General features: G+C 45.0%; 2 protein-coding genes across 3 annotated transcripts in view; one reads left to right on the top strand and one right to left on the bottom strand.

The window, feature by feature from the left end:
• LOC118207890 (plexin A3) overlaps positions 1–18603 on the top strand; it is a 591709-nt gene that overhangs the window by 286544 nt on the left and 286562 nt on the right. The gene's annotated exons all lie outside the window — the stretch shown is intronic.
• Positions 12832–18603, bottom strand: part of gripap1 (GRIP1 associated protein 1) — a 54413-nt gene continuing 48641 nt past the window's right edge. For both annotated transcript variants that reach the window (XM_035382054.1, XM_035382055.1), the window contains one exon: positions 12832–15223. In XM_035382054.1, the coding sequence (XP_035237945.1) occupies positions 15137–15223 (87 nt within the window). In that variant the 3' untranslated portion in view covers positions 12832–15136. The remainder of the gene's footprint in view (positions 15224–18603) is intronic.

Here is an 18603-nt window from a genome sequence, read left to right as displayed (position 1 = left end):
CAGAAAACCGATTATCATAAAAGTGATGTAGAAATCAAGAATTTATTTTTTCTTTTTTCAGCTAGGAGGTCACATTGAAGCGTTCCATTCGATTTTGAAGCATAATTCACTTCTCCAACCTCGGCGATTTGGTCTTTGATGACGTAATTACAGCCGGCGATGAGGCGCTCGGACGCAACCGCCAGACTCCAGCGGAGCCGGAGCCCCTGCTAGCGTAAGCGCGCTACAAACGATAAAAAAGACGATGTGAAGAGTCAAACGCATCGCTCTTTGTTTCGGGAGTCGTTAGATCACACACAGTACACCGCACACGGACTGAACTGCTCGAGAAACGGCCATTCCGCCAAACCCCCCCTCCCCCCGCCCCCCCCCCCCCTTACCGACGAGCCGATTATAATGAATCTTCCACGAGAACATAATCTTTCCATAACATACCCCCCCCACCCCCACCCCTCCTCTCTCTCTCACAGACCATTAATTTTGCATTCGTAACAGCGCGGAGCCCGCAGACAGCGTTGAAGTAAGAGACGTGCCGCGATACGACACCGTTGGCCAGGGGTGTCAAACTCGGGGGGGGCGGGGGACTGGAGGCTCACGGTGTGTCTGCAGGTATCCGTGGTTTCCTTTCAATCAGCAGCCAAAGCAAGGTCCCTCTGAGAACGAGGTGTGTGTACTCCAGCCAGACAATTACTTAAATTAATCACTTGTGTTGAAACGCAAACAAAAAGCTAGCAGGCACCGCGGCCCTCCTGGGCTGGAGTTTGACACCTGTGCTGTTGGCAACAGGGGTAGTGAACGGCTTTCATATCTCATTTGCTCCTGTTGAACACGCGAGAGGGGGAAGTGGGGGGAAGGGGGGGGCGTTTGATGTGACAAAAAACTAGCAGGGAAACACTCATAGTCAGGTGTAATGGTTTGTTCGCACCCAGAACCTAGAGCTGGGGTGTTCAATCTTATCCGAAAACAGCCGGTCTGTGAGTGCAGGGTTTTCCTTTAGCCCAGTACTATGACACCTGATTTTAATTACCAAGGTCTCGACTGAAGACCAGAATTAGTTAATTAGTTGAATCAGCTGCCATAGTGTGGGGCTATAATGCAATCCTGCACGCACACCAGCCCTTCTCAGATATGATTGAACGCCCCTGACCTAGACGCAGCAGGTGCTGTCTTTGCCCCAGCTCTGGCACGGTTTCGTAGAGCAGTGAGGCGATTGCCTGGGGGTTAAGATTGGGCGTGACACAAGGCGCTGCAGGTTCCTTGCTCCCCTCTTTTGAAAGGGTTAAGTGTCTGAGGAGAAGGAAAAGAGTCTCAAACATGCTCATTTATTTATTTCAGTTTGTGTCAATGCAGTCTTTCACACTTAGTTTTTTTCCCTGTTTGTCTAGACAAGCGAGAAAAAAAACCCAACAGGGGTGCTGAGATGCATTCTGTCCTGCTGGATGCTGTTACTGGTCATGCACAGAAGAAATGCATTCTGTTCTGCATTCTGAGGGAGGGGGGTAGGTTGGGGTGGTTTCAGATAGCGATTGTGGACCAGCAGTGGGGGTGGGACCGGGGGCAGATTTCCTATCACGGACTGGGAGGAGGCGGGGAGGGGCTCAGATTGCTGATCCATCCGATCCATCTCAGAATTTAGCTCCAGCAGGGGTCCCAGCAGGCCGGCGTCGCTGATGCAGAAGAGCAGGCGGCCGCGCAGAAATGTATCTCAACGCGCCTGTCTGCGGAAAAGCATGAAATATTTAGCGCTGAGAGGGGGGCTGCAGGAAGAGCGACTTAACTGCGCTTCATCACGTTCAGCGCGCCCCATTAGTGTACGGATCTGAGGCTGGCGCTACGTTCAGCACGCAGGTGCGTTAGGAGCAACACGCGGTGCTCTGCAGTGTGTGCTAGGATTGAACCTAACACGCCCCCACCCGTGTTATTAAATTCATTTTTCTCTGAATGCTGGGATTTAATTCAGTACATGTCCATCAGTTACATGAAGACGATCTCAACATTTTCAAAAAACTAAAAACCGAAAGAACTATATTTAATTTACACAGGGATAGCAGCAGCAACAGACAAAAAAATTTTTTATTAAAAAATAATATGCAGCAGTATCTCCCCGGTCTCAGTCTTCCTTTCTTGCTCTCCTGTCTCTCCCTCAGTCTCACGCCTGGATGGTGCCTTAAACAGCTGCATAGCTTTCATATTTTTTTTTCCCCCACAAAGAGGACACAAGATGCTCCCGGTGTTCGTAATTTTGAATTCTGCGGTTATACTGATATTTCACTCATCACTCCTACTGTAGGTGCCTAAGGTGAGGCATCTGAAAGCAGGAATGCACAGTCAGTGTGTGCACACAGCGTCCATACACAGCGCAAACCCAGGCGTGGGCCTAGGTTCCACCGGCATTTCAGCCTAAACTTTTACTTACTTCATACGTTTTTTGTTTTTTTTTCCCTCACAGTTTTAGAAGTTCACTATTCTGAGCATTGCAGAACTTGCCAAATTGCACTGTGAAAGAAGAAACCCCGATAAATGACATTAATTATCAGTTAAAGTCAAGGGTAAGCGTTGATTGAATTGGACCCGGGGAGGGATGTTGGTAAGGTTTTTAGTGGCTCTATCTTAACATTAACTCTCTCATGGCAACAGCCTTGCACTACCACTGAACACAGTGCACACTATAAGACAGAGGTGTACAGCACTGCTACTGAACACAGTGCACACTATAAGACAGAGGTGTACAGCACTGCTACTGAACACAGTGCACACTATAAGACAGAGGTGTACAGCACTGCTACTGAACACAGTGCACACTATAAGACAGGTGTACAGCACTGCTACTGAACACAGTACACAGCATAAGACAGAAGAGTACAGCACTGTTGCTGAACACAGTGCACACTATAAGACAGGTGTACAGCACTGCTACTGAACACAGTGCACACTATAAGACAGAGGTGCACAGCACTGCTACTGAACACAGTACACAGCATAAGACAGAAGAGTACAGCACTGTTACTGAACACAGTGCACACTATCAGCTGTAATTATTAAAAATTGATTTGAACAAAAGGTAAATCAATAAAACCTACAGAGTGAGATACTGGAACATTTGTAATTTGAAGGCAATAGAAATGTTGCACGTCTAAGTGTGTGAGGTCGGGGTGCCGGGGAGGGGGGGTCAGCACACCGAAGCATGTCTATATGTCATCACAGCACGCCATGTTTAGAGATGAAAGCAGGGGCTTTCTACATTTTCTAATCCATGGAGCCCCCCCCCCCCCCATATATTTATATGTATATATTTCAAAATATTTCCCGAAATATAGTCATTGTACATCATGTCTGGCCAGGGACCCCCCCCCCCCCAGGAGTCCCCAATTGAAAACTCAGGGATTAGAGCAACTGGATATGGTATATAGGTTTCACTGCAGCAGAAAGGCCATCACCCCCGATCCCCCCCCCCAATTTCCTCCTCCCTGAGCATCAGCGCTCCCCGCCTCACTCCCCAAAATTCTGGGAACACTGTGAGAGAACCGCATCGGTCCGGGTCATTTCCCTCGACCGAGCGCCGTCCCAATTTCAGAAAAGGCACAGGAGCGTTCCCCTTAGTTTCACGCTGGAGGTCCCCGATTACGAGGTGCCGTTTGTTCTTTATTTTCGCCAGCGATGCGGACGGTGAAAGAATTCCCTCCGCCGGGGCAGTTGTACTGTAGCTTTCTGAAACACCTATTAGAGCGAGCAGGGCTGGCTGGGATGGAGCTCCTCAGCTCGAAGCTAATAGGGTTCCATGTCACGGCCGTTCCAGTAACAAAAAATAAAAAATGATTTTGAGATTTCCTTAGCAAGAACGTACAAGAATTTATGAATAATAACTACATAGCTTACGGAAATTTAATATGAATATAATTTGCACTATTACATTACATTACAGCTGTTTAGTATAGGCCACCTGTCTGACAACTGTTTGATTGTCATGTTATGCACTGAGTTGTTGTATCACTGGACTGTCTGCAGGTTGTCTTACTGCAGGTAGCTGTTTTCTGTTTGGATCAGACCATTATAGAACACGGCTTTCAGGGGAATAACTAAAGTTCTTATCTGATCTGACACAACTCAAAAATGAGGCATGTGTATACCAGAGGAGGAGGGGGGGGGGGGGGGGACTGAAGTCAGGAAAAACACTTATATCTTTGGTAGCGTTCCCAAGTGTCGTCAAATCTCCACTCCATAGGGCCTCAGCAGCTTATTTCTCCAAGGGAGTTCATCAAACAAGATAGTTTCACAGGCTGAGGAGGACAAACTTTTCTTTCAAATGTATGCATCTGGTTTTTTTCCGAGCAGGACCCTGAACTACTTACATCCACTCGACAGAACGTCTCCTGGAGCCTCGAGAGCGCGTGGGCAAGACGGCCAGCCGAGCGAATTCGGCGGCCGCACTCGCACGTACGGTACGAAAGGACCGAAATTAATAACACCCCCGCAGACGGGACGTAAGTTGGCAGTCTTATTTTGAAAAGACAAGAGCGCTGAAACTTTTTTTTGTAATTAAACTGCGAGAGAGATTAAAATTAGAGTGGCGCAGGACCGTGGGAGAAGCCTCCGCTATTTGTGAAGGAAGGGGTAACGATAAAAATATTCAGAAACGATACTGAAAGGGCTGACTCATCAGTACAACGTTGCATGATGTGGAACTACTGGATTAAAAAAAAATCAGACTACATTAATCATACTCCAGGAGCTTGTTTTTTTTTGTTTTTTTTTTTTTTTTACCCATGATGCTTTTAAAAACTGGAATATTTTAGAGCAGGGCTGCCCAACCCTGTTCCTGGAGAGCTACGATCCAGTAGGTTTTCCCTCTAACCCTAACAAAGCCACACCTCATTCAACAGCTAGAGATCTCATTGCGATGCTACTAAGTAGCATCAGGTGCAGTTAGGGGTTAGGTGTCTTGCTCAAGGACACTTCGACATGCCCAGGGCGGGGCATGTCGAAGTGTCCTTGAGCAAGACACCTAACCCCTAACTGCTCTGGCGAATGAGAGGCATCAATTGTAAAGCGCTGTGGATAAAAGCGCTATATAAATGCAGTCCATTCAGGTGTGCCAAATTAGGGCTGAAATGAAAAGGACAGGACAGTGGATCTGCAGGAACAGGGCTGGGCAGCCCCATTTTAGACCATTCCAAAAAACATGTAATACTTATCTGTGGAAGAGGAGGAAGAAACACGGGCTGACCCATCAATATGAACGACTAGCATGATGTGGAACCAAAAGAACCTGCATTAATCACGCTTGATAAGCTTGGAGAAGAACAGACAGCCCAGGGGAAATAGAGGCCAGGCTTGGCTTTTGTGATGAGCCTTGTATGTGTTACCCTTATTTGAGCTGCGTCAGCTAAAATTTCCTGTGTGTTTCTGTCATGATTAAACTGTGTCTCATAGATGATACTCACGTTGTACTCTGGGGTTGGGTGGGGTGGGGGGTCTGTGGTTTCTGATGTCCCGCTTCATTTTTAATCCAAGTCTCACACACTGCCATCTAAATCAGCCTCTCAAATTCATGACCACCGCAAATGCACAAAATGACTGTATGCATTTTATGATGAGAACAGTTGTGACTACTAATAACTAGAAATTGTAAAATGCTACCGCCGATCGATGCTGGCGGCACAGCACTGCGTTCGCACAGGAGAAGCGCACGCTTTTATTACATTACATATCAGCAAAACGAACGAATACTCACAACAGGCTAAAGTTCAAAAGATGCATTTGCTAAAACTGGAGAAACAAAAAACAATTGAAATATGCTCATGAATGTGAAATAGCCCTGGGTCACTTCCTCATTCCTATTGAAAGTTCAATAAAACACCGTGTTTCCCAGTGACTAATTACAACGTTTGTGGACACACTCGAATACAAAAGCTAAGTAAATGACTATACTCATTAAGCACTTCAAAACTTTTGTGTCACAATACTTCCCCCTCCCATTATGCAGTGGAAATATTTCAGCGAATTGCTTTTAATTAAAAGAGAAACTTTGAGGGCTTGGTGGTTCTGCCCCACAATTAACCTTCACCGCCCCAACTTCGTCGAAATCTTTATCCACGTAGGCTCCACAGAAATCTGCAGGCACCCTCAGCCGTTTGATTTCCCAACGGTAGCCAAAGGACGGGAAAGCAATTAAGAACAATAAGTGAACTAATTATGCGTTAATAAAACTTAAAGACTCAACTTTAACGCCAACTTTAATAAATACAGGTTACATGATGCTGATAATTTTCCTCGCTGTTTACATTACGTCTCCGAGAGCTATGTTTAGTAGCGTAATTAACTTAATGTCTGCTCGGCCTCCAAAGGGTGTCGAGCGAACGGTGTGGCAGCCAAAGCTAAGCGTCAATCTCCAGGGACCCTGGTGTGTGGAGTTAGAGCTAAGGAAGGCCACCCGCGAGGCCTGCCTGCCAATCACTCTCACATGCACTACACATTGCTAAGCGCCTGAGATCCTACAATTCTGACTATTGCACTCTCTACCGCGATTAAAGTTTGATCCTTATTTTTTTCGTCTGAGTGTTGTTTTTGTGTCATACTTTTCATTAGTGTCTTTGTCACTGCGGGAACTGAACTGTGTTCTTGGCTATAAATAGCTGTACGGAAATGAGTATCGTACCTTATCGAACACGCGTTTTGTAGTTGTTCCAACTGACCATGATATTCACTTTTACACGTCAGTTTGGATAAAAGCGTCTGCTAAATAAAATGTAATGTGATGTTTTTATCCATCAACGTGGGCCTAAATTAAGAGACGTGCAAGTCTGTGACCAAGTATAGTTTCAATAGTTTTTTTATTTTATTTTTATCCCTAGCGGTCATGGAAGACTACTGCACTGGAGAGCTAAAACACACGGACGCCCCCTTTTGCCTGAAGCTGAAACTGAGCTGAGGCACTGATTTACATATATATATATATATATATATATATGACGTTGACTTTTGTTTGAACGTCTGCACACAGAAAGCCACGCTAGCTCGCCCAAACAGCGCCGCAGCAGTACATGTTTCGGGGTGCATTGTACTCTCCCCCCATTTTCTTTTTAAGTACAACAGCAGCAATCCTGTAGAACAGCTGAGGGGACGCCCCTCGGGCCACACGGGTACGCAAGCTTTCCGTTTCTACCCTCGTTTATTTACCCATCCCTTCGTTTTTTGTTTTTCCTCCCTGGTTAATAATTCACGCAGTCCACCTCCATGTTAATTTTTAATGACCCGCATGTCCTATTTCAGTGCAAGTGTAACTTTTGCCTAAGCTGCTACTGCATGTGTGTGTGTGTGTGTGTGTGTGTGTGTGTGTGTGTACACGCATTTCCTGTTTATTAGCATGCAAGTTCGTCTCAAAGTCAGGTCACGGACAGCCACGGGCCGTACAGACTTTGCTGGTCTTTTAATTTATTTACTCGGCGTCATGCAATGAGGATCAGCTTCAATTAATAATGCATGAAGTTAATTTAACAATGTAAACAAAATTCAATACGTTAGCAGTCAAAATGTTGTTAATCTTGAATGGTATTGCATGTATTCAAAATATTGGACATTCTCTGAGTGGTACAATTAAGATTAACTTAGGGGGAAAAAAATTTATGAAACAGCCATGTTCCTAACACTTTTGGTTGTAGGCACTGTATGAGTAAAACCTGGTACAATTATGATATTGTGACTAATATGCTAAAAGACTGAATGAATTAGCCTTAAGTTTACTTATGTTTACAGACACATTTTGGGTGACTATGAAGCTGTTGTATTTGTGACAGATCTATGTGGGTGGCAAAATAAGAATGTGTTAATGTACATGACTTCTTTAAAGAAAATGTGGGTTTTTTTGTGCAAATAAAAATGATTGCTCATAGCACTCCAAGGTAAATGTAAACACTGACATAGAAAAAAAAAAACTATTATTTTGGCTTCATTTCACATTAAAGGACTAATACAAAGAATCAAAACATTGATTAAATAAAGAGAGTTATTTTTAAAGTCATGCCTCTTTTAGAGTGATATTTTTGTGGCAGAAATGTCAGCTGCATTTTGTGTTTGAATCCTACAGTAGCTCATGTAAATATCTCTATTTTCAAGTTTTGAGTACATAATTGCATAGCTGTGCGAAATTTGGTTATTAAAACACACAAACAGTTGCCTTGTAGCAAACTGGGGCTCGTATCACAAAGCAGGCCTAGTTAGCTGGATAACTGCACTGAGTAAAATGCGAAACAGCCCTTTTTACTTCAGTCCATGTTCCAGATTTGGGAGGCGCTCCGGGTTTTACTCAGCGCAGTTATCCAGCTAACTCAGTAATCCTACTTTGTGACACAGGCCTCCGGGCATCATGGGATCATGATTAGTCACACTATGGATTACAGTAACGCTTCATTGTGTGATTGCTGTGATCCTGAACAGTTCTGTCTACAGTGAAGCAGAGATAATTCTGAATATGAAAGAGGGCAGAGACGAGCACTTCCTGAACTCACAGGAAAGAGTGCATGGAGGTCTGTGGCCAGGCTGCTTCAATGAAGATTTAATTCTTCTCTTTGTCTTTGCCCCCAGGTCCACCTGGAACAAGCAGGAAGTACAACCTGAACTTTGGCAGTCCCATACATGCAAAACTGAACTTAAGGTTTTAACTTACATCACAGGCATTTAGCAGACGCTCATTTCCAGAGCAACTTACCTGTACACAACTTTTACGTTGCATCCATTTACGCAGCTGGATATTTACTGAAGCAATGCAGGTTAAGTACCTTGGCTCAAGGGCACAACGGAGGTGTCCTACTCAGGAATCGAACCTGTGACCTTTACAAGACCAGTTCCTTACCCATTATACTACACTGCCACTAACTATTTGTGGATAAACCATAAACACCATGCCTAGTCACGCTTCACAATTCTTACTTCTGGCTAAAACAGATGAGAGGTCTGCATAGATAAAGCAGTGCTTCTCTTCTCCAGTAAAATCATTTATTTATGCATTAGAATGATCTGCATCCTCTGTGTGCCCAGTTCCACCACTGCAGGGCACAGAGAACCCCGCAGACTACCAACCAAGGCTTTGTAACAGACATCATAAGGTCTATTTCAGTGGGACCTTCATTTGATTACACTACATTTTTTAAAGTGGGTACCATCATGGACTTCTGCAGTGTCAGCTTGTTTAATATCTAGCATATATATGAATGAAAGTGAGGTGTGGGGGGGGAGGGGGGGCTTGTGACTTTAAAATACAGGGTAATTAAATATTTTGCATTAGTAAAAATATTTCAACTACCCCATGGTTTAAATTTTTTAAACCTGGAAATGAAATGTACAGCTGTCAACTGCCCCCAGTAGTTACTGTCATGATAAAGCTGTCTAACCTTTGAAAAATCTATCAACAGGCAGTCACACGCAAAGTGGTGCACAAATAAAGTAACTCAAAATAACACGGAACAAAAAGGTTAGGTTTTAAATTTTATTTGAAGGTATTTCCTATCGTTTTATTAATTTTTTTGTAAGTTATATGTTCCTATTCATTATTAGTGATGGTTTATGCAGAAATCAGGGTCTATGTAGAGACGCCCCTATTGTTTAAGCAAGACCACCAGCCTAACCATGGCAACCCAGTTAGCTCGTTTCTACCCCAGATTCTGCTTAGATAGCCTCAAGAAAGGCCCTGTAAAACACTGTGTAATAAACAGCGGATGCTTAGCCCAACTGCGGTACAACAATCGACGTTTTTGGCCCCCCTCTGGAGAGGAAGGAAGGGCCGGCAGACTTCCTATTGATTTTTTTTTTTTTTTTTTTTTTTAAATTTCTTTCTGGCATCAACCCTGAAGCAGTGCCCTTTTGTTTTTAAGTACAGACGATATCTCGGGGTTCCCCGGTTACCAGCACAAGTACCAAACTGGTTTTCTTTAATTCATAGGTTTCAACCCGAATATGCGTGCTACAATTGACCTCAACAAGTTTGATTATATGCTTTTTAAGGCTTTAAACACCTTGCGACTACACACATGGATATTTAATATGGTTCACCTTATCATACAAACAAGTAATCTGATTTAAATTTAAGCGATTATGAGTAATACCATCAATATATTTACATGCAAGTAAGACACTGTTCCCTGTCCATTGCCAGCCAGCATGAACCTAGATAATACCCCATGCAGCCCTCTCACACTAAAAGCTATGGAAACTGCAGATATCTATGACCCCAGTCAAGGAAAGAGGAGTCATAGGATCTGACCACAGTGGGTCAGGAGTTCAGTTTAATGGTTCACGTCTAAGATGGCACCTTCTCTACAGCAGTGTCAGCACCACTGAACCATGGGAAATGGTGTCAGCGTGGTCACAAGAGAGCACAACGCTAGCTTACTAATGCATCTTCTTACAGGCAACCCTATACTCTTACCACGAGAGTCTCCGACATGGATCCACCAGGTTCAGCAATTTGACCAAAGATGTTTATTGAGCAGAATATTTCCAATTCCGTGTTTTTTTTTTTTTTGTTTTTTTTTTTTACCTAAATGGTTGGAAAGGTTATGGCAGAAGGTCACTCACACCATGGAAACATCACAAACCTTAATGCATCAAAAGCTAAATACTTATTGGAGATTACTATGAAATAATTTTGGGGGGGAAAAAAATGTTAATCCTGTAAAAAATTTTATTCATGTCTGATGACTGCAGCTTTTTAAAAAATCTAATTGTAATTTTGGCAAACAACCCTAAACATCCAAGACAGAACACAATCAGACAAACATTTAGTAACGTGGATATGATATTAATTCAGTTATGCAATGCTAATTAGTTTAATCAATTGATTTTTTTGTACGTTAATCTGTAGTAGTATCATACAGGAAAACTTCAGAGAGGTTTTGGTGATGAGGCACCATAAATTAATGATGGAAAAACTGTCTAACTCTGAAAACCTCACTTCAACATCCTTTATAGCAAAGGTTTCTCAGTATTAAAAAGGTACCACCTTTTGTTCAGTCTTAATAATCAATAAACTTGAGTGATTCACCCTGATGAAGGCCAATGTGCCGCAACGCGTAGGTGCGTGTTTTTAACCTTTGCTATGCATTAGCCATACAATAAAGGCTTTTTTACTTTTTCACAACAAGAGTGCCTTGGTCGCTGTCTTTTTTTCATGAACTTCATCACCCTTGCACCAAAGGGCACCTTGTTGGATTTTACTCACTTCCAAAAGACACGCTCCTCTCTGTTTTTCTACATCAAATTTGAGAGTGATTTTGAATAAAATTCTGTTCCAGTTTCTATCGCCTATTTTCACTTCTGGCCAAAAGGCACTGATATGAAGTCCTAATATTTACCAGCACCATGACCGATATCAATAAAATAAATAACAGCATCCTTTAACCAAAACAAATTCTCAAAGTGTCCTGACGCAGTTCCGTGGACACGCCAGCTCGTGCCACAGCTGGCTGACGGGACAGGCTCAGCTGTGTTTACCGGGCACAGTTTTGTGCTTCTTATTTCGTAAGGAAGCGCAGGAACGCCGCCGTCGGCGTGGAAACGGAACGCGGGGGCTGCAGCGGAGAGACCAGACGGCACAGATCAGTAACCGTGCGTTCTCACACCGTGATACTGCAGCATCTTTCTCTTCGAGAAAGTTGCTTTCTCACTACCCATCTTCCGCCGTGGCCTGAAGACTCATCTCTTCAGACTATACCTAGACTAACCACCATCACGCTGTATATTTCACTCTTTAAAACCACGCCCCCCCCCCTTTCACAACACTTGTTACATGTTGCCCCATCCCAGCACTTTTTGGTAAATTGTATTTGTCCTAATACGGTAGCTTATTCTTCTCCCTAGTTGGCTTTGCAGAGGTTAGGTCAGAATAGTGTTCACTGTGTGAACTGTGTACTTGACTAGAAATAGCTGTACAAAATAAGTATTGTACCTTACTGAACCTGTGTTTAGCAGTTGTCTATGACCATGAAATGCACTTTTTGTACGTCGGATAAAAGCGTCTGCTAAATAAATGTAATGTAGTGAGTCATTCTCTACACAAAAGCATTCACGTGCAGTCCACGGTTCGCTAAATAATAAATGTTAACATTTGCGTTAGACACGTGCAAAACATTTAAAGCAGGGGTGTCCAATTTTATCTGAAAAGGGCCAGTGTGGGTGCAGGTTTCTGTTTTAGCCTGGCACTACAACACCTGACTCAACAAAGCAACTAACCAAGGTCTTCAAAGAAGACCTTGATGAGTAGAATCTGGTGTCTTAGTGTTGGGGTACAACAAAAAAAAACCTGCACCCGTTCCAGCCATTTTCGGATAAGACTGGAAACCCCCTGGTTTAAAATGCAGAGTTGCTCACAACAGCTAACAATAAAACCATAAAAAAAATAATAATAATAATAATCAGAATAAAAGTTGCACTCTGCTGCATTACAAATGAAACTTTCTGAAATAAAACGGGACGTGACGTGACAAAAAAATAATAATAATAATAATAATAATCGAGTACAGTTTTTTCAGCCAGTTCTTTATTGACATTGCAAGGAGTCGAGATGATCATTTGCAGGGGCGGGGGACATAAATGCAGACATTAAAAAGAAAAAGAAGCCCGTTAAACTGGGAGAGGAACCGTCGCGCCTCGGAGACGGTCGCCGCGTAAATCAGCGTTTCTGTTCGACGGCCGAAGAAGAGCTCCGCGAAGTCAATCTCTCGCGCTCTGACTGATCATCGACAACAGCGGGAAAACAAAAAGCCTGGAAGCAGCCCAGCGTCGGACTCAGAACTGCGCGCTGACGTAACACGGGGAATCCTCCACGTTTTCGGGAAAAAGTGCAAAAGTGTGTAATCGCAAACGATAACGATAACCGCGTGGTAACTAATGCGCACATGAGAGAGGTCCTGTTCCACCCCTGGTGCGCATTAATTACACCATCTTCATATGTTCTTTTGAAATGAATCAACATTCCTGGGAAAATATAAATTAGCATGTCTGCAGGATGTGGGGGTGGGGGGGTTATGAGTAATGCATGCATTACCCTCCATATTAAGTTTAGCAATGGGATCCTTGTTGTGTTTGGGGGGGGGGGTTCTAACATGAGATCAACTGCTAATGCCACTCAATTTTGACTATTTATATTCATCTGGGATTTAGACCCCAACCAATTAAAATACAAGAGGCTCAGGTGGTCATACATGACCAATCCAGGATCGCCAAAACTTACGCTGATCAGCTTTGTCATTTTAATGATACATAACAATAATTTTGATGTAGTTTTACATCTAATAAATAAAAACTGAGAATAATTAAAATTTGAAATTTATTTCCATCTAAAAGATTAAATAGACGTTTAAATGTTTTGGTTACAGTTAAGGGGATGAAGGCAAAGATCGACATGGGCACGTGTCCTCTCTCCCTGGTTTCATCTCATTTCACTCAATTTTCAAAAACAAACAAACAAACAAACAAAAAAAAACAGTTTCGTTTCGTAACATTCATATATACAGCTTATCTACAAAAAGCCAAGGATGGGGAAAAACTTCAGCTTCATAATCAAGGTTCACTCAACTATTACACACAGGAAGGCAGTTGGTGGTAATGTGGAAAAGCTCTTGCGCGTGTGTAAGACTGACCGAGGCGACCTCACTAAAAGATCCCGTTATCTGTTCAATGCCCGGGCAGGACCTTCATACAAACCCCTCCCCTTCCTGTACGGGACCAGGAAGGGCCTAAAGCAAGGGTCTTACTCCGTGCCTTTCACAAGCAATGAAATGTGTTCAGGGGGCCGTCAAAACTACAAAGACCAGAACTCCAAAGATGAATTTGGAGGTGTCATACAACGTGTGACCCGGTTGTTTAAGTGTGGCTGTAAATGGAGGGGTGGGGGGGTGGGGGGGGGGGCATCTAAACATGTGGGAGATGTTCAGGAGTGGTAAGGCTTCCAGGAATCAAAATAGTAAAAAAAATAAAACAGCCAGGCTCAGTTATACATTAGTACACTCAAGCTGATACAAAGCACTGACACTGTGGTCCTCTGCGTCTCTGCAGTTCTGTCAGTAGAGCAGCCATTTAAAAAACAAAACAAAAAAAAAAACTTAACTGTGCGGATAAAAGGACTTGAATTTGACGACAAAAGAATCCATAAATGTGACGAGGGAAGAACAAATCGCATCAATATCCTGATATCACAAGCCAGCACGCCGTCGAAAGGAATGATCTTCAACAATTAACAATTAGCGTACAACGAGGGAAGGCCTGCATTCATCCCAAAACGTGTCACTGGTCACATTGTGAATGAAGTTGAATCAATTCTTGGGCTTCCTGTACAGCAGTGGTGTCCAATCGTGCGCCGTTGTGGATTTCATTCCAGCCAATCACGTCACCTGCTGATTTCGCTCATTAGTTCTCTGGCTGACGGTGTCTTAATTAGCGAAATCAGCAGGTGAGGCGATTGGGTGGAATGAAACGGCCCCGGCACGTGATTGGGCACCAGTGCGGTGTAACTTAACGCGAAAACCCTGACTGGGGTTTCGAAAGTTTTTGCTCAACCCGAGAATTAATTTTCTCTGAAATGATAAACCGTTCGTACCTCCGTTGCGTGGTACGGATTTTTTAACGAGTCAAAGCAGCTGACGACGGGAGCTGAGTGGTGCAAATGTACAGTCGATGGGAGAGTGGGCGGAGCATGCAAACTTCAGCCTCCGTTTCAAACTACGAGCGCAAGAAGCCAACGCCCTTCCACTCAATGACTGAAGGACCTTTCTGGAGGGGGGGGGGCGCAGGAGGGGGGGCGCACATGCTCACTGTCCTGGAATTTGGGCTCAGGCCCCCGCCTGGAGGGGAGCAAAACCAAAGTCTTCTGACCAAAGGCAGGCCCAGTTCTTTCTCTCCCACCCACCCCCCCCCCCCCCTTTCCGTTTTCCGCTTTTCAAAAGAATAACGTGTTGCATCGAATACATTCAGTAGTTAAATGCGTTTCCGGTACCGCCAAAAAGATTCCCCCCCCCCCCGCTCGTTCACACCGCGTTTGTCTGCCAGAGGTTCAGTCCCTTAGCGAGCTCGAGTGGTGTCTGCCTCTTGGTTGCTGCGGAAACAGAATGAGATGGAGGGCGGGCGGGAGGAGGGGCTTTTTCCAGGCCTAGCCCGTAGCGGGAGGGTCTCCTCCCGGACTTGTGCATGCGTCTTTGCTTAGGCGAACGATCTCCTGAGACAGAACTTCAAGGTCCTGGATGGAAAAAAAAGAATAAATAAATAAATACATTGAACAACAGCATTTAACCCTTTGAAAAATAGGTTTTATGGACTGTTTTTTTTTCTCGAAAATTCCAAGTCAGTGTTCTAGAACTCTGTTCCTTTCAGTTACCAGGAGTGATTGTTCCATCAGCATTGGAATACTCAGCTAAGAACATTCTAATCATTCACATTTGTTTTCTCGCACCTCAAAAAAGGGTTAAACATTCTCTTTCATATCATAAAACCGAGAGAGAAGCAGAAGCCACTGCTGCATTCAAAAGCTTCGAGAACACAGCCTCTCCTCCCAGCGAACGAAAGGAAGCGAGAGGAGGAGAACAGGAGATAAGGACGGGCAGCAGGCCAAGGCTCTTACATTCTGCTGAACGCCGGCAATTTCCTTACCTGAGTGATATAACGCCATTACACAAAATCAACCTGGTCGATTGACTTTATTGTGCAAGCTGTAGTCATAAAGCAATGCTTAAAACAGTAGCAAAGTCGCAGATAGCCTACAACTTGAAACCTAACGACAACAGAAAAACAGCATTACTGCATTTCTTCCCGTTCATGGCGTATGAAGACGCATAAGATAATTCAGCCTCCCGGACGTCTTACGGCAGTCCGGTGCTTGTGTGTTATTTAGCGTCCCCAAATGGGAGGCTCTAATTCTTTCCCCCAGTTTGCAGATGCAGAGGCACAAAAAAGGAGGAGCAGGGTCAGCCAGACTCGGGCTCGGGTTCAGCTGCAATCCCGCACCGAAAAAAAAAAGGGTAATGTTCCATCCACGGTAATATACGTACTGTACGCTCGCCCGCTCGCTCAAAAGCAGAGAGCATCAAATATTAACGGGGGCTGTTTTGTTTCCGGGCCGGTGGCCCCAGCAGGCACTAAATATTCATGAGCGAGCGAGCGAGCAAGACCCCGCCCCCAGAGTCACCGGGGCTGCAGAGGGGGGCGCGAGCGAGGGGGGACCCGTCTCAAACTTCAGCGCGACGAATACCGCCATTTTACCCCCCACCCCCCCCCCCGCTTTTCAGCCCTGCTCTCTCTGGCAGGCCCCACGCCTAGCGGAGGTCCTGGTGGAGGTCCGCCCGGGTTGAAACCCCAGGCGGGGGATGTCGGGGTGGTGGGGGGGGAGGGGGGGTTTATAATTGGGGTTTGGCAGCAGACAGTGGTCCGTTGGCCTCAGTGTGCTCTGATAAGGGCTCACTCAGACGAAGGCTCCCCCGTTTAACCGGGATAAAAGCAGGCGGTTAAGTAGCGGTTAGCGAGCGCGGCGCGTCCCGCGGCTAGCACGGGCTTACGTAAGAGTCGCTCTGTCGCTCTCCCTCCCTCCCTCCCTCCCTCCCTCCCTCTCTCTCTATCCCTCCCTCCCTCCCTCCCTCCCTCCACCGGCACGCACGGGAAGCATGAGAGCGACAGCAGATTTCCTGAATCACTCACCACCAAACGCCCAGCTGGGTTTCATGCTTCCATGCAGCTTTTGCATAAAAACACCCTCAAATATGAAAATATATATGAGTGCTATATGCGAGTGCAAAAAAATAACCCCAAAACAATTATTAATATAACAATTATTAATTATAAATGGCTTAAATATCCTCAACTATGTTAATAACATTATGGGGTATTTTCGTTGCATTCAAAACTAATAAAACTGCTTGGAAAATATCACCTGAGTGAGAATTTTAGTGGTAAATTAATGTAAAATATCAAGCTAAATAAATTCAGCCCTCCAAGGCAGTTAAGTCAATAACAGTAAGTTTGACACCTCCCAAGCCAGAAAGTTCTCTGCAAACTTCAGACAGCGTCTGTCAGTTTGTTCCCTCTCTCTCTCTCTCTAGCCGAGGTTAGAGGAGCTGGGTGTTTGTGTAACCCAAACCCCCCCTGGGTACGCACACTCCTACACACAAACACTGCCAAAGATCCAGACCCATCTCCAACATGCACAACTGCAAGACACCCCCTCAGTGTTTTCAACCAGCCAACACACACATGCATACATAAAGTACCGTTTGTATAGAACAGCTTCTCAATCTCTTGTTTTTAAAGCATCTCCGTGGCTTGGGTTAAGAGCAGACCATTAATTGCTCCCTTGTCTAGGCCATATATCATTCCCAATTGTTCCTGATATCACGATTTTTCCCAAAGTATAAGTGAAACTATTTATTGTACATGTTGAAATAAAACCTTAATAACATTTGCGGACGGGGGGGGGGGGGATGCTGTTGACCTTAAAATGAGCATAAAATATTTTCTGACACTCTAGGCAGTCACGATTATTTAAGAAAAACGCGTTTTTTTTTTCGCGGTTAGTCACGTCCGTACTTTTTTTTTTTTTTTAAAGCGGTAAATCTTGCGTGACGGTGTAATCCCGAAACCCAAGGGGCTCCTGAGGCCTCATTCCCGCGCGCTTCTGCAAATAACCCGACGGAACGCTCGACGCCCACGCCCCCCGGCCCCGCGGCGAATAACGCCGCTTCGCTGGCGATGCCAGGCCGGCCTGCTGACAGCGCGCCACCCACACGTGTACCCAGCGCCACGCGGCGCTCGTTTCACACCGTCGTCACCGGCGACGGCTGCTTGCCGGGGGAAGCGCGCGGCCGTGAAACGGAGACGGCTGCCCCCCCCGGCTTCGGCTGATCCACAGCGCAAGGGCCCCCGCCCCCCCCCCGAAAGGGCTGTGTGTGCGCGCGCGGCTGGCAGGTTGGGCTTCTAATCAAAGCCCTCGCCTACCCGCTGTCAGTTGCTCTTCTTCTGTGGTATGCACGTGGATTCAACCCGCTGTCAGTTGCTCTTCTTCTGTGGTATGCACGCGGATTCAACCCGCTGTCTGTTGCTCTTCTTCTGTGGTATGTACGTAATGACGGTCTACAGTAAGGGGTTCTAGGACTCCGGTGCTGGTGGGCCGCAGTCTCTGCTGGTTTTTTATTTTGTGATTTCCTTTCTAATCAGCAGCCAATTTAGGCCTGGGAAACAAGGTGTGCAGCAGGACTCTTTAGCCAAATCAATGGCTCAAATTAAGTACCTAAGTGCTGGAACACATCAGAAATTGGCAGACAAAGCAGCCGAACAGGATGCGAGTTTGAGATCCCCGGACTACAGTTAGGGTCCAACTCTTTCACCTTCTGCAAGTGCCAGTAAGCTACTCTCTCCTGTTCTCCAGCATGTTTCTGGTATAAGGAGAGCAATTAGGTCTTGTTCTTTAATCAGCTATAACTGCATGTTCTTGTTAAGCTGCACCTGAGTGTACTTCACATGTTAGTGTGCTACAGGGAATATTAAGGCCCTGCTCATTTCATCTTCTGTCAGTACATGTTGATGGTATGTTAGCGGTCTAAAACAGCAGTGTGGCTACTTCATCTTCGGTAA

This window comes from Anguilla anguilla, chromosome 11 (genome assembly GCF_013347855.1).
Source record: "Anguilla anguilla isolate fAngAng1 chromosome 11, fAngAng1.pri, whole genome shotgun sequence".
Taxonomy (NCBI): Eukaryota; Metazoa; Chordata; class Actinopteri; order Anguilliformes; family Anguillidae; genus Anguilla; species Anguilla anguilla.
This window is presented reverse-complemented; position numbering and strand designations above follow the sequence as displayed.